The sequence below is a fragment of the Corvus brachyrhynchos genome, unplaced genomic scaffold, assembly GCF_000691975.1.
Source record: "Corvus brachyrhynchos isolate BGI_N302 unplaced genomic scaffold, ASM69197v1 scaffold23, whole genome shotgun sequence".
In the NCBI taxonomy this organism is placed as follows: domain Eukaryota; kingdom Metazoa; phylum Chordata; class Aves; order Passeriformes; family Corvidae; genus Corvus; species Corvus brachyrhynchos.
In genome coordinates, this window is record NW_008238983.1 from 8,423,802 (window position 1) to 8,448,090 (window position 24,289).

The 24,289-nt window shown below is 36.6% G+C and overlaps 1 protein-coding gene across 1 annotated transcript in view; it reads left to right on the forward strand.

Moving 5' to 3' along the window:
- Positions 1 to 6,387: 6,387 nt before the first annotated feature.
- DNAH5 (dynein axonemal heavy chain 5) overlaps positions 6,388 to 24,289 on the forward strand; it is a 113,895-nt gene continuing 95,993 nt past the window's right edge. The window contains 12 exon segments of the mRNA XM_017738783.1: positions 6,388 to 6,495; positions 10,826 to 10,960; positions 12,812 to 12,896; positions 13,344 to 13,507; positions 13,950 to 14,162; positions 14,701 to 14,838; positions 15,422 to 15,598; positions 16,380 to 16,493; positions 18,429 to 18,536; positions 19,180 to 19,302; positions 21,186 to 21,401; positions 23,616 to 23,723. Of these exon segments, the coding sequence (XP_017594272.1) occupies positions 6,418 to 6,495; positions 10,826 to 10,960; positions 12,812 to 12,896; positions 13,344 to 13,507; positions 13,950 to 14,162; positions 14,701 to 14,838; positions 15,422 to 15,598; positions 16,380 to 16,493; positions 18,429 to 18,536; positions 19,180 to 19,302; positions 21,186 to 21,401; positions 23,616 to 23,723 (1,659 nt within the window). The 5' untranslated portion in view covers positions 6,388 to 6,417.

Here is a 24,289-nt window from a genome sequence, read left to right on the forward strand (position 1 = left end):
GTGGAGTCTGGGGATGCTCCACCAGAATCTCTCCCATGACCAGTCAGCTTCTCTGGGCCTCTACAGCTGTGAGGTTGTTAAATTTTGTATTTTATTTGAACACTAATATTTTGAATCTGATATTGTTCCTTTTTAGGGACTGAGGTAGAAACTACTTGGCCTCATGTATTTTTGAATTATGAACTTTCTATTATTGATGTAAAAAAAAATTAGTATCAGCATCATGATCTGAAATGGTATTTCGCAGTGTATATGAAGACAGCTGAAGTTACTTGCTAATTCTATTCCCTGCTATGGGGGGGACTGTCAGCATGTCACAGTCAATAACTTCCAGGCTAATTAGACAGACAGTGATATCGTATGCTGTGTCTATCTTGTTTGTGACTGAAACCTTAAGCTGTTGGGCTCTGGTTGGCTCGCTAACTTGTTTGAACACTGAACTCTTTTAAACCAGTGTGCACTTTCCCCCCTATGTTTCCTATGTAGCAAATACCTTGATCTATGGCACCAGGTAGCAATGGATACCTTCCTTATGCTATTCTGGTAGTTTCTAGTGCTACTGTTACAGCCATTTCTTAGTTTGAAGATAGCATCCCAGTTCCCCCAACTTTGTTCCTGTGGATACAAAAATGCTGCTAGCAAGGATTTTCTTGCTATTTTCTAAGCCCATGAGAGACTTTTTCTCTCTCACAGAGATAGTAGCAGAGTTATGTAAACAACCAAACACCTGCAGTCTTGAAAAGTCTTGTTTATGGTATAGTAGAAAAATATTTTGACAATGGATGTTTTAGGATTTTAGCCAATCACCCCCAAGGGGTGGCTGATCTTTGTCCAATTGGACTATGAAGAAAAAAGTCTATAAAAGAGTTTGTAAAATAATTCAATCAATCAATCTTGCTGCACAATTCCTGCCTGCTGGATCTTCTCTCCTCCTCCTTATGCTGCGGGACACGGTGATATACTGTAGGGCATTTTAAAAAATATGTTCCTAGGACTTTTCCTGCTTAGGTAAAAGCAGTTATGTGCTTGTTTTATTTTTCTGTTTTCTTCCACCTTGTTCAAAGGGACAGTCTTTTACTGTCCAGCCTTTTGCTATGGCTTGCAGTGTGACATGTGGAACCCTCTGCTTTATCATGTCTTTAGCTCCCTGTACTTCACACAAGTGGATATGTATTTTGAGAACAAATGATCTTTAGGGCCTGATAATATTTCCTCAGGCTAGGTTTAAAACCTCCTCTCTAGTATTTAAGAGTAAAAGCCACAAAGTTTACCTAAATTGTTTCTTCCAAAACCATTCCTTTGATTTCAGGATTGTTCTCATCCTCCAGTGAATATGGACCTCATTTCTCTCTTGATCTTCAGTTGCATGCTGAGAATTTATCATTCTCTTTAGTCTGCATTTCTAGGGATATTGGAATGTTTGAGTGGTGAGTGATGCTTGAAGATCCTGAGGTAAGGTATTTTTGCCTTTGATCCTTACTCCAGCTAAGCTGCTGGGCACAATGTCCACATAATTTGAAATACTAAAGGGCAGAGAAGGTGTGAGACTTGGTAGTTCCTTAAAACGGAAAATGTATTACTTTCATGGTTACTTGAACTGCAATTTTCTGTCCTCACAATAATGTTTCTTCATTTGGTAAGACCCACCCACTCTGTTTGTCCTGGTAAACAGAAGGCTAATTGTGTATCTGTCAACTATACAATTAAGTGTTTTACCTTTAAATTTTATTTACTAAGCAGTGGATTAAATAGGCAAGCACAGCCTGGACAACAAATGTTTTGCCTAAAGCAGAACAGGGAATTACACTAGGGCTTCCTGCATGGTAGGTTACCTCTTTAAGCAGTACTATCTTTCACATAAAATTCTTGTTGAATAGCAACATAACATTATTAAAGGTTAAAATTCTAGTTGTATCTGTTACCTCATCAAACAAGTAAGAAGTGTAATTTTCAGCTAGGATAGCTTTTCTTTCTTTTGTTGTTGTTGTTGTTGTTATCTTTGAGCTGAAGACATTAGGTAGGTGACAAATCGTCCACTTGTTAGATGTTTTAAGACAAAAACCATTTTTTGGAATGACAAGCGATCCACGTGCCTATTAGTGCAGAAAATCACAAAATATGTTGAAGTTTTAATTTTTCGCAGCAAAGCAGTTAAATATCCTTGCTTTCAAGGTATTAAAGCCTCGGTGTTATTTGACTTTGAAAGCAGTTCAAGGCAATGTTTACCTTTAGCTCTGGTTATTTGCATTGTAGTTGTATCAAGAGAATGCAGTAGAGCAGAATATCCATTTCCTTAAGTTTCTTCACTTATATTCAGTGTAGATTTTCATCTGTGATTTGTAAGTGATCATCTCTGTAAAGAATAATTTCAACTGCCAAATTTTGCATCGACTATTTAGTGGTCTTGTGAAAAAACATGAAAGTCATGTACACTTTCAGCTTTTAACCACTAGATGGTAGCTAACCACTACCTACTACTCCTAATTGCCCATAGTGAAAGAACCCTCGTTGCCAAAGCTGTGCAATGTGCAACTAACAAAAAAAAAATCAGAATCTTAGAGTATACTGAATTGGAAAGGACTCATCAGGATCATCGAGTCCAACTCCCGGCCCTGCACAGGACACCCCAAGAGTCACACCATGTGCCTGAGAGCATTGTCCAAATGCTTCTTGAACTCTGTCAGGCTTGGTACTGTGACCACTGCCCTGGGGAGCCTGTTCCAGTGTTCAGCCACCCTCTGGTGACAAGCCTTTTCCTGATATCCAAACTAGTCTTCCTCTTACTCAGCCTCAGGCCATTCCCTTGGGTCCTGTCCCTGGTCACCACAGAGAAGAGATCAGTGCCTGCCCCTCCTCTTCCCACCACACTGAAGTTCTAGACTGCAGTGGGGATAGTGACTGGTCTCCAGCCTGATGTTACCCCATTAACTACTTCTGGTATTATGAAATGAACAAAGTCTTCTGAAATTGTGAAATGAACTTTCATAATTCCTAAAATATATGACAACTCAATATTTTAGTTTAAAAAGTGTTTCTCTGACGCAGTTGATTGTGTGCTGCATAGTTTTACTGATCTGCACAGTGGTAACTTACCCCAAATCTGACTTAAGGCTTTGCTGGGTGCTGAGCAGAGACAAGGCTAGCCAGGGACATATGACAGACTAAAATTATTCTTAGAATTCTGAGTTATAATACAAGATTACATATCCTCATTAATGCATAAATTAAATTCTTAAAAATAATCTGACTTCACCATGAATCTTGCACTCCTGAAGCATCTGGGGAAGAAATTTATTCCTCAAATCACGGATTGGAATCAATTTGATCAATTGATCCCAATAAAATAAAGGATAAAAGAGCAGGGTTTTTATTTAAGTTGGTTAAAATCTGCAAGAAAGATTTTTTCTTTTTCCAAATTATAAAATGTTTATGTAAGTCAAATCTGGTATTGGGATAGAACAAGGAGTCCTTGTTAAGCTCTGCCTCAGTATGAACTGTTCTGGTTAAAAATCTGTAAAAAATCAACCTGGATTATTTGATCCATTTATGTAGCCATTATACACTATTCAATCTAATGCTCTTGTGGATGTAAAGCAAACTCTTAAAGCAGTATTTTTATAGCAGTTTAAGACAAAATCAGCTATAACTTTTAATGCTGAGCATTATTTGTTTTTGTGGCTTATAAGGCAAAGGAGAGATACAGGTTATAAGAGTCTGGCATGTAGTTGTTGACCAAGAGTTTGATTCTAAGCCTTCTGGGTTGGTTGCATTAATGTTGTGCTAAACTGGCTCTACTGGAAGTCTGACTTTTGACCCGAGGATAGCAATGACCTGATGATGGAAGTTAAGCACTGTCTCAACCACTTCATTTTCCATTTTCCTTTTTATAACTTAATGAGATGGAAGATCACAGAAGTTGAATTCCTTAAATATCAACAATCTTTGAATGACTCTAACCAATATCAGTGTATTATCTAGTACGGTAAACGCAGTCTGCCTAAAAGGTTCTGAGGATATATTACAGCTGCAAGGAGAGTTCCTGTGTAAGGTGTGATTTGTGATTTGGTATTACCACATATATGGATTCCCTCCATGGATTAGATTATTCCTTGTCATGATTGACAGTCATTTTAATTTTGCCAGTCTCTAATTAGTCTAAAAATGTCACATTCCAAGTTACTTAAATGACTGAGGTTTCTGGAGTTTGAGGACTGTTTCTTTTTGCAAATGATAAATGAGATGACAGAGATGCTCTGCTAGGCTTGCCATTTACAAACCAGAAAACTAGTTGAAGGTGGGGAAGTTGAGAGCAGATTTAACTGCAGGGATCATGAGATAGTGGAGCTTAAAACCCTGAAAGAACCTTAGATTTTAGAAGATCAGATTTTTGACTTCTTCAGGGAATCATCTTTGTGGTAACCCATGAAGGACTTCCGTAGTGGGAAACAAGACTGAAGAAAACTGCTTGACCTACAAGTGTAGCAACATTGGAACACAGGCTGGGGAGTCTCCATCCTTAGCGATACTCAAACTGCAAACATCTCGGAGCAACCCACTCTAATTGGACCTGCCCTGAGCAAAAGACTGGTCTAGATGATTTCTGGAGATTTCTTTCAATTCTCATAATTTTGTGATTCTGTAAGTTATTTGCTATGACTTTATAGCCTTTTGGGAAAAATATCCATGATTTTTAGGTGGTTTTTCAGGAGATTTAAAAAAGGGGTTTTTTCCCCTTATTTTTTTAAAAAAAGAACTTTTATTACTGCATGGCAAAGTTAAGCATGCTGGGCTGAGTTTTTACTTTAGAAATCACATACATCATGCAAAGAAGTACAGAATCATAGAATGGTTTTGGTTGGAAGGAACCTTAAAGATCAGCTGGTTCCAACCCCCCTGCCATGGGCAGGGACACCTTCCACTAGACCAGATTGTTCACAGCCCCATCTAGCTGGCCTTGAACACCTCCAGGGTTAGGGCATCCATAGCTTTCCTGGGCAACTGTTCCAGTGCCTCACCAACCTCCCAGTGAAGAGCCTGCCCTCCTGCTGCTGAAGGCCATTCCCCCTTGCCCTATCACTACATGCCCTTGGGAAAAGTCCCTCCAGCCTTCTTTCAGGCCCCCTTTAGGCACTGAAAGGTGCTGGAAGGTCTCCCCTGCGCCTGCTCTTGTCCAGGCAGAACAGCTCCAACCCTCTCAGCCCATCTTCACAAGAGAGCTGCTCCAGCCCTGTGATCAACTTAGTGGCTCTCCTCTGGACTCCTTCCAACAGAATGTAAATAATTAATTCTTCAGTGGTTTGAATATATTCATAGGAATTAACTCGATATGTAATAATTAATAACATGTTCAATTTTAAACGATAACTCTGTAAAAGGTTCAGAGAAATCTGTGGATGTTTGCTTTTACCCTAAATGCAATTTTTCAGTCTTCCTCTTTCAAATATGTATGCACAACTGGATTTGACTATAGTAGGTGGGGAAAATGCAGATAATGGAGGGAAAATGGTTTTTACTCGTGATTTTTATCAATGCTAAGTTTCTTAAGTGCTTTTAGACGTTATTCACATTGATATGAGTAGAAGCAGAAATATTTAGGGATATTTTCAGCCAGAAATAGCTGTAAAAATGTCTGTTTTCTTGTTCCAAATACTGGATAATTAGATTGTTTTTCTTGGCATTTTCAAGAGGACATTGGATTATATTCAGTCACTGAAGTGGAAAAAATTAAGGCTCTTTTAGGAAGAAAAAAACCTAATATTTCTTGCTGAAGAAAAATTGCTGTATTAAGCAGCCATTGTAGAACTGAAAAATAAGTGTGACTGAATATACTTGTATAAAAAATATGAATAGAAAACTCAGTAATTTACAAGTCTGTTGGTAAAAGATATTTGAAAGTTGCTTGACTGTAGTTGTTGTATATTTAAGCAGTCATCTGTGGCAAGGAAACAAAGATGCTTGTTGACACAAGGATTGCTTCAGAAGGCTAAACACAAATCAGAGAAGTAGTTATAAAATTGACTTCTGCAAATAGTTATGTTGCCCTTGAGTATGAGGAATTGTATCCAGCCATGTTTGTATGTAAACAGTATCACCCTAACAACACTGTGGTTGGTAGCAGTAACTTTCAAGGCCTAATCTATAAGCAGTAAACTCTGGTGGCTAGAGACCTCTTGTTTCTGTGGTAGTGCAATTTAATTTTCAAGCAATTTGTATGCATGCTAGAACTGAATTTTAAATACAGAAATAAGGTTTATAGTTACCTGGTTTTTTAGGTCCTTACTCTATTTTCGAGAGTTGGCGTTCCTAGTGAAAAGGAATGAAACAAGTGCAAACAAAAGGTTGGGGGGAAGAGTGCAAAATGATGAATGTAGAAGCTTTCTCCATGGTTTAGGGCTTGTTCCTGAAAAACAGTACTTGATGCTTATATTGAATCGTACAATGTTTAGAGCTGGAAGAAAGCAACTTTGGAAACGGAGCATTGGCAGAGTGATAAAGGTAAGGAAAACTGAATTTTGAACTTGGTTTTGGCTGATAATTATATAATTTGAATAAGGGTGTGTATTGAGGGGGGAGGGCATAGAAAAATGTGTGTTCTAAAATAGGTATAAGTGGATGATGTTGGTTGCACAATTTGTTTTGAAAGGCACATTTGCATTGGAGGTGTTTATGCATTTGGCTAGTGGTACTTGTATCTTGTCCAGATTGTTGCAATGGTCTGGTAATGGTCTAATTTCACAAATGCTATATTAGTACATTGAAGAGTTTGATGTTAGATCTGGCAACAAAACAAAGGTGGACTCTGCCACCAAGGAAAACAGAAATGTAACTTCACTTTTCCCATACTTCTAAGTTGGGAATAGAATTTTGAAGGCAATACTTAACATTGAGAAACAACAATAGAATATAGAAGTCATTAAGATATTTAGACTAATTTTAAAAGCTGGTTATTTAAGCATACTGTTCGTGAGTTAATGCGGTGTGATAACACACGTGCTGAGCTCTGATATTCGAGATTTAAGAGTTAGCTAAGGGGATTGCCCTAATTCTTTAGGGTTTGTATTTTTTTGGAAAGAGGAAATCAAAACATTGAAACTTGAAAATTGAAAACTCAGGGTGCTTGAAAATGTGTAAAATAGTTTGCAGTTTACTTTTGCAAGGAAATTCATCAGCAAGGATTTTGTAATATAAAACTTATTAGCAAGTTAAAGGAGTTACAAAGGAATTCCATGTTGGTTAAATAAATTTTGGATAAGACAGTAAATTAACAATAGAACCATTCTCACTTTTTGACTCTTTCACTATTGAACTTTCCAGTAAAGCCTTTCTCATCCATAAGACTTTGATTTCAGCATGTCCAAATTCAGTGATGCACAGTATTCTGACAACAAAATGCGTCGTTTGCTGGATAAAGAGCGTTCAGAACAAGTTTTATCTTGTGTACATATGACTTGCATACTAAATAACATTCTTGTTAATTCTATTCAGGGTGTCTGCACCAGCAGCTACAGTCTGTAACAGAGAAGCTGGCAATAGTCAATAGTTGTCTTCTGAGCCTGTTGTTTCAAATAAAGAATCCCTGGAATCTCTGACTTGTGCTCTTTTAGTACCTTCTGCTTAAATATATATACTGTGTACCAGCTAGGAAGCTTCTTTTAAATTTTAATCAAATCTCCATTTATTTCTTCAGACTGATGGTGAGATGTTTATGGGTTTAGGTATATGTGAAGATAGATTTAGGAATCTCTCCCTTTTTTTCAGGAGATGATGTCTATTGAAATCAGTTGCCTGTGCCAAATTGTTAGTATTTAGGTATTAGGAATTTTAAGGTTTTATGTAAACATAAAACAAGCTGCTTGTTATAACTGGACTAACCACCAGAAAAGGACTTTTCAGTTAAGTAGTTTAGCTTTGGATCTTCATCTGTTGTGGAACTCTGTCATACGACCTTTCTTACCATCGTAACCAAGAGTGGTAAAAGAAACTAAAACTAAACTTGGCTGTTTTACCTGTGTTGTTCTTCACATGAAAAACTGAGCTGAAGCTGTACCATAAAAAACTTGGACAATCATTCCAGGTATTTAAGTGACACAGAGTTTATATCTTGTAAATACTGCTCCTTCTGAATCTTCCTACATCACGGGGCCATTAGGAAGAGGCTTTGATGTATGACCTTGATCAGAGTTGCTGCTGCTACTTTTCAGGATTTGCACGTCAGTGTTACTGCATGGAACAGCGATTTGTCTCTTACCTACATAAATGATAGCATGTGTGTTTCAACATCCTTCCATATTCAAACCTTACCCTTTCAGTGCTCTAATTTTGAATTACACAGAGCTGTCTATTCTTGGGTAATTTTTTTGTAGAGATGCTATTTAGACCTATGTACTTCTGTAGTGAATCCTGCAGGATATAAAATTACAAAATCTCTTAGGCCGTGACCACAATGCTGGTTGAAGTGAGATGTGAGGGTAGCTAAAGGGGAAAGGGAAGAATGAGAGGTAGAAAGCTCAGCATTTTCTTGTAATTAACTCTCTGAGTTTCCTAATTCCAAGTAAAGAATATCTTAAAAATTTATTCTTCTAGTAGCATGCAAATGGAAGCTCAGAACCTAGACTGGAAGGCAGTTTCCAGTGTAGCTTCTTAGTGTTTTTAAATACGTAAGTTAGTGACTTGCTATTAAAAGCACTGAAGTTAGGTTTCTTCTACTTTTCTGTGTACAACCTAATCCTAAAAGTGAGGTAGAAGTCTTTTCTAATGACTGCAACAACTAATGTGTGAGTTTGTGATTGAGCAACTCTTCATTTGGGGAGGAAGTTTGTAGAAATGGTAACTCATCAAAATATAGAAGCATGACAGCTTGAATTTCATTGAGTGTTCTAGGATTGCAGCAACTATCAGGAAAAAAATGTATGGAACTTGCGTTAGTTATAGAGATATCCAACATATCAATGCAAATGCCTTTCAGTGTGACGTGATAAATACAAGTCAATGTCCTAATCTTGATAAAACTATAGCTTTACCATTTAGTTAATAGTTTCCTGTTTCTCTAGGTATGGTTCATTAAGTAATTTAAGTTAATTTTTTGATATCTTAATGAACACTCTCGTTACTGGACTTAGACATCAAATAATTCCCCAATGCTGTATGAACAGCTATGCACAATAGCTTGTATGTTTGTTATAGGGTTTGAGACACAGCACTTAAAAAAATTTAAAAACTGGAAACAAATGTCAGGGCATGATTGCTCAGTTTGAGAAGAAGGTGTTCATGATTTCAGTCTACACAAACAGCAACTTGTAGAAGAAATGAAGGCTATGAACTTGTCAAGAGCATCTGCATAGGTGGAGCTGGTGACTAACAACCAGTGTAAGATGTAGTCTTGTATAGCAAAATATCTGGAGATCTATGTTGGAAACACTGGCAGAATACAAAAGTAATCTCTCTGTAGTTTAGGTAAAACAAAAGGCTTCTTGCTGTAATAAATAGAAACTAATTGGTAGAGTATTGGTTGTATTTTTTCTTTTTTTTGTTAAAGATGCCCTATCAGTCTGTTCAAATTACTGGAACAGTAGTTTCGAGGACTCTAGTGTTATCAACTAGTGTGAATGAAGCTGATTCAGACAAGATGGTTGCTTTTTGCATGTCTAACTAGGAGGAAAAGTTCTGCTCATGTTTAAAAATATTTAGGAAAAGCCAATCCTGTCATGACACTTCAATCAAGAAACTGGAGACCATGTTAGGGTATGAGAGAGGTAAAACAGCATAAAGTACGTGTACTACTTAATCTGCTACTGTATTCTTCAGACACATCTGTGTAAAGAATAGGATTTGTATGTTTGTCTTTTATATGGAAAAATATTTCTAATGCATCCAGCGTTTATGAAGGCATGGTAGTAATTACAAGTTTACCAAATATTTGAAAATTCCTTTAGAAAGTAGGAAAGATATTTACATAAGGGTATAAAGTATATTATGCAGGTCCTTTTGGCTCTGCAAAAGCTTGTGGATAAATCACTTATGCATACTTTATAAAGTTACTAGTTTTCTCCTAATCACTGGGGAAATAAGGATTGAATTTACCACCAATGAAACATTATTCTAAATTTCTTTTGAAAATGAAATGATATTGAATCTTGTAATCTGCAACCACAATAAAACCCGTAACTATTCCAGAAGGCTATTTTGTCTATAATGTAATGAGGTGTGTTACATATGGGAATTCAATTTAATTAGAAGAGTAGGCTTACTGCTTGAAGAATGGTATAATAGCTATAGCTAAGCACATTTGTAAACACTTGTGTACCTTGAGGCTTGTGGTTTGTTTTACTTCTCATTATATTAAAGAGATAATGTATAAAACCCTAGCTTCCTCCAGCAGTATCTGTCTTTATTAGAGAATGCTTACAATATCTTCCATGAATAACAAAGATCAGTCAGAATCCTGACTTGACTTGATGGTCATACGTGACTAGACTGAAAAGCTGAGACAAAGGACTTAGGGAGTTGAAGATAACTTGCAGAATAATGAAGCTGTACATGCAAAATACATTTTTTTTCTACAAAACCTTTCAACAAATTAGCCTTCTGTACAACATTATTTATGATAGAAATGTTGTGATAAATCTGAAAAGAGAACACCAGAAACAAACTGTAAAATTATAACAAAGGCCACTTCTAAAATTTTTGAGTGCCATAAAAGCATAAATCACAAGTGTGGAAGAATGTAATAGCCTTTACTTTTTAAAATAAATTTCAAAGCTTTCTTTGTTTTTGTTTTCAAATTAGATAGTGAATTTTTCATTGTCCACTTTGTGTTTTATAACAGCAAAAGCTCAAGGAAGAGAGAGAGGCTAAACGTGCTCATCTGGATGGCAGGCATGATTACTTACTGGATATCATTGCCTCTTGTGTGAATCTGGACAAAACAGAAGTAGAAGATACTATTCTTGACGGTAACCAGGTAATCTGATGAATTTGAGAGTGAAGCTCATAGTATACTTTGTAACTAATATTACCATTACAATTCTTGGTGAGATTGTTGTCAGACTTCATGTCTGAGATTACTCAAGTCTTCTCCTCGAAAAAATATTTTTCAGCATGTTTTAATTAAGTTGAATGAAAGTGTCCTTAATTCCAGGACCTATTGTAACAATATTGATTTTTAAAGTGATTAAAATTTCTCCTTTACAGTGGTTATAGATAATATGGTAAAACCTGTGACTGTATTTTATAGTGAAACCACAGTGTGAAGTCTTCCAGTCCTTGAGTATACGGCACATAGAGGTTCAAGAATCCACAGCAGGTCCCACAATGTTTTTTCTGTAAGGCTACCACCAGTGTTTGTGAGACTACATTGAGACCTAGTTTAGCAAATTAAAATAGGTAGAAACTACTTGACAAAATAGAATGGCTTATGTGATCTGACTGACAGCATGAGGGCTAATTTATATATTGAGATATTGAAAAATATCACTTTTTAAAAATATCACTTTTTTCCAGGTAGACAGAAATAGATCTTCTTTGACTTCCTGACGCTAAAGTAGACATGGCTGTGTTTGGGTTTTTTTGGTTTGTTTTCTCTCATATTCTCTTTCCATCTGTGTGCCTTCAATTTATGCATTCCCATTTCAGTGCTAATATTGTTGAGAAACTGAAGAAAGACCAGTGGAAGACCAGTAAGAGAGAGAGGGACACAGGGCATGAGAAGTATGAGATGAGGGAGAAGGTTGAGTGGCAGTCAAATAGTAGCCTCCAGTTGCATGAAGAGTGGTTGCAAACGTGACAGAGCTGAACTACTCTGTGTTTGCAGATGAAAACTCCAAAGACAAAGCCACATCTTGCAGAATTGCCACCAATGGCCACCCTTCTTCATCAGAAGGGTAATGAAGTGTGGGAATATGTTACTTCAAGTCACTTGTGGAATTTCTGTCCTTGGGCTTTTTGAGACTCAACCTAGGAAAAGCTCTAGATTATCTGAGCTGTTGTTGGTGATACAGAAGGCTGGCCTCAAGGCCTCCCAGAGGTCCCTTCCAACATTTCTGTGACTTTGGATGATAGCAAATGCACTGTGCAGAACAGTGCCACGCACATTAAAAAGCAGAATTTGTTTCAGCCTTTGTGCATTCTATCTCTAAATAGGTTTCCTGGCAAACTATACAGCCTGAGAATAGCTGTCAGATGAGGAAAATATTGGCAATGGCTGTACTTGGAAAGAAAAAAGTGTAAGAGTTGTTTTGACCTCATCTTGGAGGGCTCAGCCAAGGTTTTCTGGAATAGAAGTTTGTTATCTTGGTGTAACTGAGGCTTGTTATTGATGGAAGAGGGATAATTGTGGCTTTCTTCCTGCTACTGGTGATCTTTTAGCCTTTTATTCTGCACTGGGAAGCACAAATGGTACCAGCTAATGTTTCTGAAAATAAACTTGAAGGAGCCTTTTCTGCTACAGATAGCTATGTAGTTAGAGACTACATGAAAGAGTGACTCACATCTAGAAAAATAATGGGTTAGGCCAGACTTTCAAGTACTGAGACATGGATCAGCATACTAGCATAAAGCAACTCAGTTTCTTCCTCAGCCTGGATGGCCTATACAAGAGACTTGTGGACTGCACTACCAATACATACTTCAGTGATGTTTAATGGCAGCCTTGAACTGATGGAGAACTGTGAAATTGTCCTGATGCTTATAAATAAATAAATAAAAATAAATAAATAAATGTTTCCTCTCTTGGTATGATACGAATCAAATCAGTGATGTATCTTAATGATTAAATATCTTAATGTGTCAATGATCTTAACATGGTTTCAAACAGATAGAGCGCATTGACAGATTCCTGGCCCCTGGAGGTCTGCGTCATCTGATGTTCTACTATCAGGATGTGGAGGTAATGGATACAGGTAAAGCAACTTAAATTCTCCTGCAACATGTTATAGTTGTGCTAAGCAAATGTGCAAGGAAAAAGAAATAGTCCACTACATTTTCTGGTTTTTCTTTAATTTTTCTTTTTCAAGTAATAGGGCAGTATCTACAACTGCATGATAGAGCCATATAAAAGGACCTTAAGCCTGAACCATTATTTAGAAGGAATAGAAAAACAAGTTAATGCATAGAAATGAAAGGCTTTTGATGCAAGAATGGCAAAACTAGATGAAATATTTCTTACTGTGCCATGAAGAGACTGAATGCTGCATATTTTCTGTGGATAGTTCCGTGAGGTGCCTCCAGGATACTGGGAGATGAGATACTCAGAGATGCACAAATAGTGATTGAACTGTTTGTGCAGAAAACTTTTCTTTGAAAAATAATCAACGGATCTTAATTGTCTCTTTTGTTTGAATCTGTAGAGTACTTTGGCCTTCCAGGAACAGGAATGAACTCTCATTTGACCAAGAAGAAGAAACTTAAAGTATTTGTGACGGAGGGAAAAGGAGTTGCTTTAACTGGTGTATGTGTTTTCTTCATTAGATCTAATTTTTCTAAACCCATCACAACTGAGAATATCTATCAGGTAAGTCAGTGACTGCTCATCTCTGTACAAAATCTTGTGTAAAATTCATTTTTACCATGGGGTATTTGCTCTCAGCATATAATTTGACAGCTCTTGACGTGGAGGAATGAATAAAAGGACACAGATGGATTAAATTAAACAGGACAAAAAGGGAGGGGAATGGAAAAACAGACATTATCTTGTGGCAGCAACTTGAAGTATATCATTGATATGAAAAAATGATGCTAAGGAAGAAAATTTAAGACGATCCATAATGACAATATGTCAAAATTAGTCAATACCTAAATACTAAGGTGTTAAATTTCAATAAAATCTAGAAAATTCATTAGTAAAACAAAAATTATTAAATACTTTATATTTATTATATACTTTTGTATATGTAAACTGTATATAACTAAGTTTTCACTGGCTAAAGACCCCTTGTATTGTGTCTCTTTTACAGGAAGTAAATTTTAGTATGATGGATATAGGTCGAGATGGCTTATTAAAAAGTGTTGAGCAGTTGATATCAGAAATCTTCATTCCAGCCTTGCAGACTATGGACCATGGCTGGATTGCACCTCAACAAGTTCCCAATATTAAGCAGGACTTCCTTCGTGCCCTTGAAGCATTTGTTAGTGTCCTATCAGGAACTCAGCAAAGTCTGTTGGAAAAGGTAGTATGTTCACATGGCAAATAGAAAGTGAGCCAGCTGTAGAATGTCTCTATCTCTGAAGCCTTTGAATTAACTGCTGTTGTAGATTACTCATAAACATTGCTTTTGTTAAACTGGAGAATAACCCATCACTTCTGTTTGCTGTCATCAGTACCTTGTTATACTTTATTCTGTGGTTTTAACAATTCTGTACGTGCTTCTGTTCTTGTTTATTCTGGGGCAGTTCTTTAGACCTATCAACTTCTTGACACTCCAATGGCTTTGGTCACTCTTAAATATTGAATTTTTAATGTTGACAGACTGTTGCTTTAACTATTTGTTTCTACTCAGCTTTTGTGAAAGAAAGGGCACAGCTGCCTGGCTGGTGAATCCTCCAGATTCTGGAGTTCAGTTCTGGCTCAAACCAGTTTAATTTAGTCTGAGCTGGGGATAGGAAGTGAGATACCCCACGTAGGGCAAACAGTTAGTCTATAGAGTTCCTAGATTATTTGTCATGAACATTCAGCATTTCTTTGGTTTTTTTTCACTTGTGTTTTAGGTCAGCCTGAAGAAATGTGAAACATATGACCTAAAAACTCTAAGAGGACCTTCTGATTACTTGATGGCTGCTAACAGCATAGATGCTCTTGAAAAAATAGAAGTCTGCATTAAAGAATGGACCAAACAAATTGAACAGGTGATCCATGGGACAAATACGAAATATGACATCTGCACCTTGGGAGATGAGTTTAATCCTGTTGGTGTTATATCTACCTTTCTATAAATTTAGATGAGTTCAATCTCTTTATTTTAAAGTACTGTTGGTATGTTTTTTGTGCTTTTCCTTCTCAATGCGAATATTATTGAGAGTTTTTTCTATCCACTAGTAAATATAGGATACATAGTTTGAGAAGATTAGTCCTCTGTCTTTGATAATCATCTCTTGTTAAAGTACAAAACAGTTAGTGGTTCCCAGTGGATTTAATGAAAACAAAAAGAGCCCAGTGAGTGAACACTATTCTCAGTACACATTTGTACTTTGAAACATGCTTTGCGGGTTATTTGCAGAAAATGTAACTGTCTGTAACAGTGCTCACGGAACAGAAGGAACAGTATCTCTTCTTTAACTTCGAAATAAAAGGACCAAGCAATCTCATGAGGTGGAGGCTAAGTTAGGTAATTTATCAGGAGAGGTTAATACCAGGTGTTAAATGTAGAATTAATCCATGCTATCTCTGCAGATATTAACACCACTCACTAATATTACTGTATGATGAAAGGTTCTTGCAGAAAACGACCAGTTGAGAAAAGAAGCAGATGACCTTGGACCACGAGTAGAGCTTGACTACTGGAAAAATAAATTGTCAAAATTCTACTCTCTTATGGAGCAGCTGAAGAGCCCAGATGTGAAGGCAGTGCTGGGAGTACTCACTGCTGCCAAATCCAAACTGCTGAAGGTTTTTATTTTAAATTATGACGGATACAAAGAATAGAAATGCTCTTTATATCCAAGCTCATTTTGATAATGTATGTAACAGTGCTGGTGGGGAAAACATTGAAAAATTTTTGGCTTTTGTTTTCTTTTTCCTTCTCTATTCCTTAGCTTGAGTAGATAAAGTTTTAATCTAGTTCAATTTATTGAAAAAGACTGGGAATCCCCTCAGTCTAAAGGCTAACAATGTACTGCATCCACACGGCTCAAGAGAAATAAATACTTAAAAATATTTGAAAAGTTGATTATTAAATCAGAATATTGAATAATGAACTGGATATTTAATGACAAAAAAACCCAATCCCCCCATGTTTTAGGCCTCCTCTTTATGTTGTTACAGTGCCTGTCAAAATTGTTTGTGGGATCATAACTTCTTACATTGGCATAACAAATTTAAAGTCCCGTCACCAACAGAAAAATAATTAAATTAAACAAAAAATCTTGTCTCATCTAAATGAGATGTGGACAAAATACATAGTTATATATCCATCATTCATATATTTTAGAGCAGCTTGACTGGACACTACCACTGGCTGTTGAGCTGAGTGGTCTAAACTAACTGTACGTTCACAGTCAAGTTACTGAAACAACACAAGGACCTCATCTTGGGTGAACACATACAATTCCGAAGTAACAGATCTGTGCTTTCAAATATGTTTAGAAGCTAATGACCAACCAGAATGATTTCAAAACATTTTTTTCTGAAATGCATGGTTTTATTTGTTTTTTCAACCTTCTGCTCTTAGAAGTGGCGAGCATTGGATATTCGCATCACAGACGCAGCAAATGAAGCTAAAGATAATGTGAAGTATCTATATTCTCTGGAAAAACATTATGATCCATTATACAATAATGATCCCGTAAGCAAAACTTTCATATTCTTAACATAAATGTCTTGAGACAAGCAACATGAATATATTCTCTAGGATTGGTTTGGAAATGAAATAGAGAAAAATTTACATATGGAACTCCAGTTTGAGATTTTGTGCAGTTGTGGTAAAAGTGGCTTAATGGGAATCTGGCTACAGAATAAAGTACTTGTTATTTTCATACCATGGTATCTGTAAAGCTTTTGATATGATGAAGAAACTGGATTCTATGCTATGGGAGAAAGTAAATTCCTTATAATAAAAAAAAAAAAAGGAAAAAAGGAAGAAAAAAGAAGTAAACCTAGTGCTATGCTAAAGACAAAATTTGATCTTTTGTCTTTTTGTTGGTGGCCAGGTCATGGTTAGACTAACATTTACAGGGCAATTTTCAGCTTCTTGGGTTGGGAAAGGATAAATAGGATTATGTAAATATTAAGACATAATTCTAAATCACCTGCTCATACCGTAGTATGAGAATGCATAGGATGATGCAAGCATAACAAGTAATAAACAAAACCAGCCACCCCAAAGTACAGGATTGGATGAAAGAGTCTCCTTCTCCCATTATCTGCTAAAATAGGTGGCAAATCATTGCTTTTATTAAAACTGGTTTTGCAACTGACTGTATGTGTCTTGCTAGTCAAAGAAATATGACTAGTAGCCACGAAGACTCAAAACTTTGACCCATCCTAGCTTCCTCTCTCTCCCCTGAAATTTTTCCTAAAACCAAATTGCTTCCAAACAGTGCTCTGGGCAACCATGTTTGTTTGCGTTTACTGGGTGATATTAGAACAGTGTGTTCTTTCAGTGTTTCCAGTCTGCTATTTGAGTTTCTCTATTGAAAGGTTGGCATGATACCCATAAAAACAGAGTAAAAGTGACTATGCTTGCTACTGGCACTGTGCAGAGTCTGTTGAACTGGCCTGCTTTGTGCTTCCAATGAGGGTTTTCACCAACAAGAAAGTGGTCCCCGCTTTGGATGTCTAGTTTTGCAATGGTGTAGCACTTGGGATGAAAGCCATAGAGGCATGGAGTGTACAGCCTTTCCCTTATTGATATTTACCTGTACAGTTTTGAGAATGAGTTTGTCAACAGAGTAAAACTGTTATTGCTTTGGAAATTTGGATGTGACGAAGAGCTGTCTGCAAAATCTTTGCCTGATCTGGATTGAAGGACTACTATGCTTTTGAAATTATACTTTTCTTAAAAGTATTTAGTAAAAGGCATTTCTCTTGTACACAAAACTTACTGAAGACCACGGGGGTGCAGAGAATTAAAATGGTGTGATGGTGTGACCTTGGCTATGCATCAAGCATTCTCTCAACCCCCATCCTCAACAGGATGAGATGAGAATATAGTATGAAAAAGCTGATGTATCTTTTCAAGACAGGAACACCACTTATTTTAATCATGGGCAAAACAGACTTAACTTGGGGAAAAATGTCTTTATTGACAGTGAAAATACATTTGGGTAGTGACAAACAAAATTAGAAATTAAGACCACATCTCTGCACCACCAGGCTCACTTTCACCCCTCCAATCTCACTTCCTCTTCCTCCTCTCTCCGAGTGGTGAAGGGGTTCTCTTTACATGCAAGCTTACATCAGGTTTAGCAACTGAGCATATAAACATACTATTTGTGAAAAAAATAGTTCTTTTGAAGAGGCCTTTGCTTCTACCAAATGTCACTTACTGATCTGAATTCTTCCAGCCAAGATTCTAGTGAAATTTTTTCCCCAAAATTAAATTGTAGAGCTTGGGGAATGATGTAGGACAGGCAGCTCTGCAGGAGAGGCCCAGGTAGACAGGGACAAAACCATTCTGAAGACCATGTTCATAATTCTCCTGCATTCACTACTTAGGTGTTGTGCTAATGTGTGGTAACAGAGGTACAGAGCAGAGTTCAGACTGTGTCTTTCTTTCTAGGTATCCATGCTGGATGCTATTCCAGGACTCATAAATGCAATTAAAATGATTCAGAGTATCTCTCAGTATTACAACACTTCTGAAAAAATCTCCTCACTCTTTGTGAAGGTTGGTACTCAGTGGGAAAGGAAATCTTCCCAGATTGTTTTCTGTGTTGTTCTTGAGTACAAGAGAAAACACAAAGGAACCAAGCAATCGGAGAGGCAGCACTTCAGTCACTTTAATTTTGCTTTTTTAATGTAAAAAGAGTTGTAGGAATATTTTCAGACTTAAATCTCACCCCTCATGTCAATAGAGTAACTTTTCTTTACGAGTTTTGCCTGTTATGAATGGGGTTTTTTGTACCTTAAATTCATATTGCCCTTAAACCTCCATGTTTGTATAAAGAAGGAAATGGAGCTGGCAGGACAACCTATTTTTTAATATATGTACTCTTGTGGGCTCTAGAGTTTATCTTTGCCTTCAGAAGAGACAAAGTCTTATGACTTTGGTTGTAAGATGCTATTTCAAGGCTGGTACAAGATGTGTGGGTTTAGGATGAGCATAGTTAATCAACAACATTTTTGTTATGTCATGTTCTGGAGGCTGGCTGTTGCAAGGAGGACAGGCTGTCGATGTGGCTGGTATTTGGTATTGCTATTTTTCAGGCTTTAGGCTAGTGAGTCAGAGGAGTGGGATGAGACTGAGGGAATGGCAAGACCTGCTTCGTCTTGAAATGCTGTTTTATTCACAAAGTTAAAACTGCTTTTAGGTGACCAATCAGATGATCACGGCATGTAAATCTTACATTGCAAACAATGGCACAGCCACCATCTGGAATCAACCGCAGGAGAGAATTATGGAAAAGCTGCAAGCAGCTATTAGACTTAAACAGGTAGGTGGGGAGAATGTATGGAAAACAGATTATAAGGTGATATTTAGGAGGGCAGGAACAGGAAAACTTTATTTTATATGAGAAAGCAATATTATAGTGAAGAGAAATGAAGCAACAGAAAAATATCCTTTGGAACTGGAATGCTTGTATTAGAGCTAACAAGGAATTAGCTAACAACAGACAACAAGTCTGTTGTCTGTTGATCTTCTGGAAACAGAATTTTGTTGCTTAGTCAATCTTAACTATGCTTATAAGAAAATTGCTTGGATTTTCATGCCTGTGTTTCTCTAGGTAGTTTCTTCTCACATGATGTGGAGGGATATGCAATAAAAATTAAAAGAAGGAGAGTTACTGAACTGGATATATTTCAAAGGTGTGTGGCCAAGCTATATATTTAGAAAGGACAACTTTGTGAACTCAGAAAAATTCAGTTGTTCAGTTTGCCTAGACTTGTTAGGAAGATAGCCCTTTTTTTGTGAATACACTTCCATTAAAAGTTTTTAATTTCATTTTTATTTTTCCCCTTTTTTCCCCCCCTTAAAGCATAGCCTTATAGATAATTTATCTTAGAAGGCTTCTCAGCAGGTATCTTGTTCAGCCTTCTGCTCAAAGCCAAAGCAGGGGCAGCTAAGAGATCAAAATTGGTTTTCCAATCCTTTTCCAGTCCTGTCTTGAAGTTCTTTATGGATGGACACATTGCACAGCCGTTTTGGGCAGCCTCTTTCACTGTTGAACTGTCCTTGGGATGAAAGATTCTCTCCTTACATTCAGTCAGAACCTCATCCATTTCAATTTTTGTCCTTTTCCTCTTGGCTTCTGTCCATGTGTTACTGTAAAGAAGAGCCTGACTGTGTCTTTTGTAACCTCTCTGTACATATGGGGAGCTTCATATAGGCTTTGTCCATTATTTTTTTTTTTCATTCCTAATATGTGCATGGAAGACTAGAGCTTTATCCTAACACCCCATGAAGCAACAAATCTTGCTTAGTTCTAGGACAAATTAGTGCAAATTTGTGTGACATCTTACCATCAGCAATGAGTACTAAATTTGTATTTTTCTATAAAGATACAACAAATTGTCCAGTTGCTGCATGAAAATATGTTGAAAGATTAGGTTTTTATTTGAGTCTTATTAGTTCCAGAAGCATTCAGAAATTCAATAGATTAACACAATTTGAATCACTAACAACTTCAGAAAATCTGAATGCCAAGCAGAGTTAGGAAAATCTGGACCCTTTGTATTGATATCTCCAAGTGGGGTTATTCATACATAAATGTGATAAGGAGAATGAACATTTTATTATAAGGAAAACTACTATTGAAAGAAACCATTTAAAGCAAATCTGTTAATTATGTATTCTGACTTTAGGAAGAATTTAGCATGTTTGGAGTAAGGTTTGTTCCCAGTTATGAATGCAGAATGAAAAGTGGAAGCTGCTATGGAGCAGCATTAAAACTTCAGAAAGGGTTTTGTTCTTGAAAGTGATTTTTGAACTGTGATTACTCAGTAAATCTGCTCAGCATGTAAACATTTTCAGTCTCTGGAAACTGAAATCTGGGTTGTCATCTTGGTTATTCAGTAAACACATCAAGCCCTGCTATGAAATGGAGGGAATAGAATTTCCCGCTAGCTAAGTATATGTACAAATACATATATGTGCAGTTCAGTCATTTGATAAAGTATGTAAGCCTTTATGTAATGGTGTGCTGGATTAGTTTTCAGAGGCAAATTCTGTTACTCTTTTATAGTGTTCATGATTGTTTATTAATGAAACTTCTACTTGTTATCAGGTTAGGATAATACCTGTCTGTAAATTTTGTTCTAGCTAAAGACAGTGCTTCCTGTTATATGCTTGACATTCTTTTAAATGCTTTGTTTTAAGGAGTATCAAAATTGCTTCCACAAGATAAAAGAGAATTTGAAACAAAATCCAGCTGAAAGACAATTTGATTTTAGTGAGATGTATATATTCGGAAAATTTGAAGCCTTTCATCGTCGTCTGGTAAAGATAATAGATGTTTTCAATACTATGAAAACCTACTCAATTCTACAGGAATCTAAGATAGAGGGATTGGAAGGAATGATCACAAAATATCAGGTACCATTAGATTTTGTATATTGTGTCAGTCTAACTTGAACCTTAAAAAGAAAACTGTGACAATCAGAGAAGTGTTTATTGAGAGAAAAATTAACTCTTTAATTGTGCTAAAATTACTGGATGATAGCAATCTAATTATGTAATTACTAGGGAAATGAGCAGACAAGATGAAAGAAAAGGTGTAAGTGGACATGTGAAAGAAGTATGCTAAAATCAAAGGTGGTTGAAAATAGCAACAAAGTGCGGGGGCTCTGTAACAGGAGTAATAGGAGCATGGTTTTGTGCTATGATCAGAAGGAAAAGTGAGAAGCGCTACGTTTCTGTCTCTACAAATGTTGGGCTAGCTAGGAGTGTCCCTTTGCTTGTTAGTATTACTATGCAGTTTTCTTCCCTGATTTTTTAAAGAGAAGTGTGGCTTGAACAACAAGATAGAGTTCTAAGAATATAAATATGTTAAACCACGTTCTTCTCCTTCATTCTTTCTCAGATAGCTTTCTTTTCTACCAAGTGGAGTCTTCCCTCCTTTTACTGAGCCTGAATTAGCTTACTTTTTGTGTAACTTTATTAGTGCAGTATCATAACTACGACACTTGTAAATATTAAAATAAATCAGAAGTATTCAATGTGTTGACTTTGTAGACAGCTTTTTGAGATCACATATGATATAGTGGCTGTACAGGCAAATACGGTATTTTGGTTTGCTTTACTCTGTACTTTGCCTTTTTGTTATGGTCAGGAGTCACTAAGTTTGCTTTAGTGAAATAATTATAGTGTAAAATGTGAGCATTCCATGGTCCTTCCTGGTTCGATTTACTCCCTCTGCAGTCCGGGGTTTTGATTCCTTGAATACATCCTTCACAGTAGCCAGTTTTCTGCTTTGTTCTATTTGATAGTCTTCTGAGAGTTAGCCAGTTAGTACAGCTGGAAGGATAGCTTGGTCTGAGACTCTTCCATGTAGGCAGGACAGGTGTGGACTGCTCTAAATTTTGCTTCCAAGAGCTGGTCTCCAAAGCTGTGCCACCAGGTTGCTGAGAATTTTCAGATCGTGCAATGACAGTACTATTTTGGTAGGCTGGCACACAAGGACATTTGTGTTTGGGGCATTTGTGTTGGGAAATCTGTCTGTGACAATTAGTCCAGGCTATGATGCAAACTCTATACAGATACACCTCATTATCCATTGCAGCACCCAAATCCTTAAACAGAATTTTGTGTGAGACCCAGCTACTGTAAAGTCAATTGCATTTGGGATAAGGAATGCTTAGGTAAAAAATGCTACATGGAAGTTTCTGGATAGTTTGTATAAAGGGTAGAAAAGTGATCTCACTTCTTTCTAACAGTGACAAAACTGAGGTACTGAAGTATTTGATATGGACTATAGCTATAGTTAGTTATGTGACTGATTATATGTCTTGAAAATTTTTTGCAATAGGAATTTACTATTTTGCTGTTCTTTATGCTTTAACACTTAGTCCCTATCTTGGATTTGCTTGTTGTTAGAGGAAAAGATGGAATTTTTATTTACAGCAATGCAACGAAACTGAATTTCAGTTGACTTATGATAAAATGATGGAAGTCAGCTGAGCTGAAAATATGCTGAGTTTCACAGTTACACTGTGGCAAACTACTGGGATGTTGAACAGTAGTTTATCATTAGAAATCCTTTATCTGTGTGTACAGCTCAAGGGAGATGCTGATTAAGATATACTTTCATGTGTGTGGACAGCAGATGTGTAAGAGAAGCCAGGAATACTAAGTTGTGGGCTGGTGATGTGCTGCATTTTACTGTGCCTTTTGAATAGTCTGTTTACACATGGAATCAGTTGTTTAAAGGACACGGGAATAATAATGTGAAAATATTTTTCTATGTTGAACTTTAAGTTTTGAATAGAAATGAACATCTGCATGACAGAAAGTCTAATGAGTAACAAATGTCCTTGATGAAAAGCAAGAGTCTGAATTTTCTCTCAGTTCTAATTGACTTCAAACAGAAATAAATAATATAAATGAAATTCGAATGGACATTACACCAACTAAATTCCTGCAAATATTTTATTTAAGTGGTTTACTTATATTGCTCAGCAAGTACTGGGAACTAATAGCAAAGGTAAAATGTGAATGTGAACAGCCTGTTGTGCTAAATATTTGGTGTGATAGGTCTTTTTGATAAGACATTTTTTGGTAATAGTTTTCGTTTTCTGTGAAACTGTTTAGAGCATTGTTGACAACATGAAGAATAAGGATTATGATTTCTTGGAACAACGGAGAACTGATTTTGACCAAGACTATGAAGAGTTTTGCAGAGGCATAAATGATCTTCATGTAGGTTTTATGATACAAACAAGAATTTAATTTACTGATGAATCCTTATTATCCTCTCTGAGTTACCACCAAAAAAATTATGCAAATCTCAAAATTTGTTCCTGAAATTGAAAAATTATTCCAACATATTTCCACTTTAAAGCATCCATTTACTATCTTTCAGACCAGTTTCATGGAATAGGCCATTGAGGGCCTCCAACAAAAGGATTTTTCATTACTGTATTCTAGCAAGAAAAACACAAAAATGAGTGAGTTCATTGAGTGAATGGGAGAGTAGTACAAATAAGTCAGATAATTAACTTTCCCATAGTTCTGAAATCACAAGCTGGTGAAAGGAAAGGGTATCTGCAGAAGAAAAAAAATTATAATAAATGCTTGTCTTGCTTTGGCTGCCAAAGAGGTAAGCAAGCATTCTTTGAGGCCTCTCAGCATGGTGAAATATCGGAGGGTACAGAAGATTTTGTTGGTTGCACAGCTACAGGGGGATCTTGGAAAGAAAATGCCTTGAAAGTTGGCTGTGTTTTGTTTAATTATTGTGGGAAGGAAGAAAGGGAAAAATAATACTT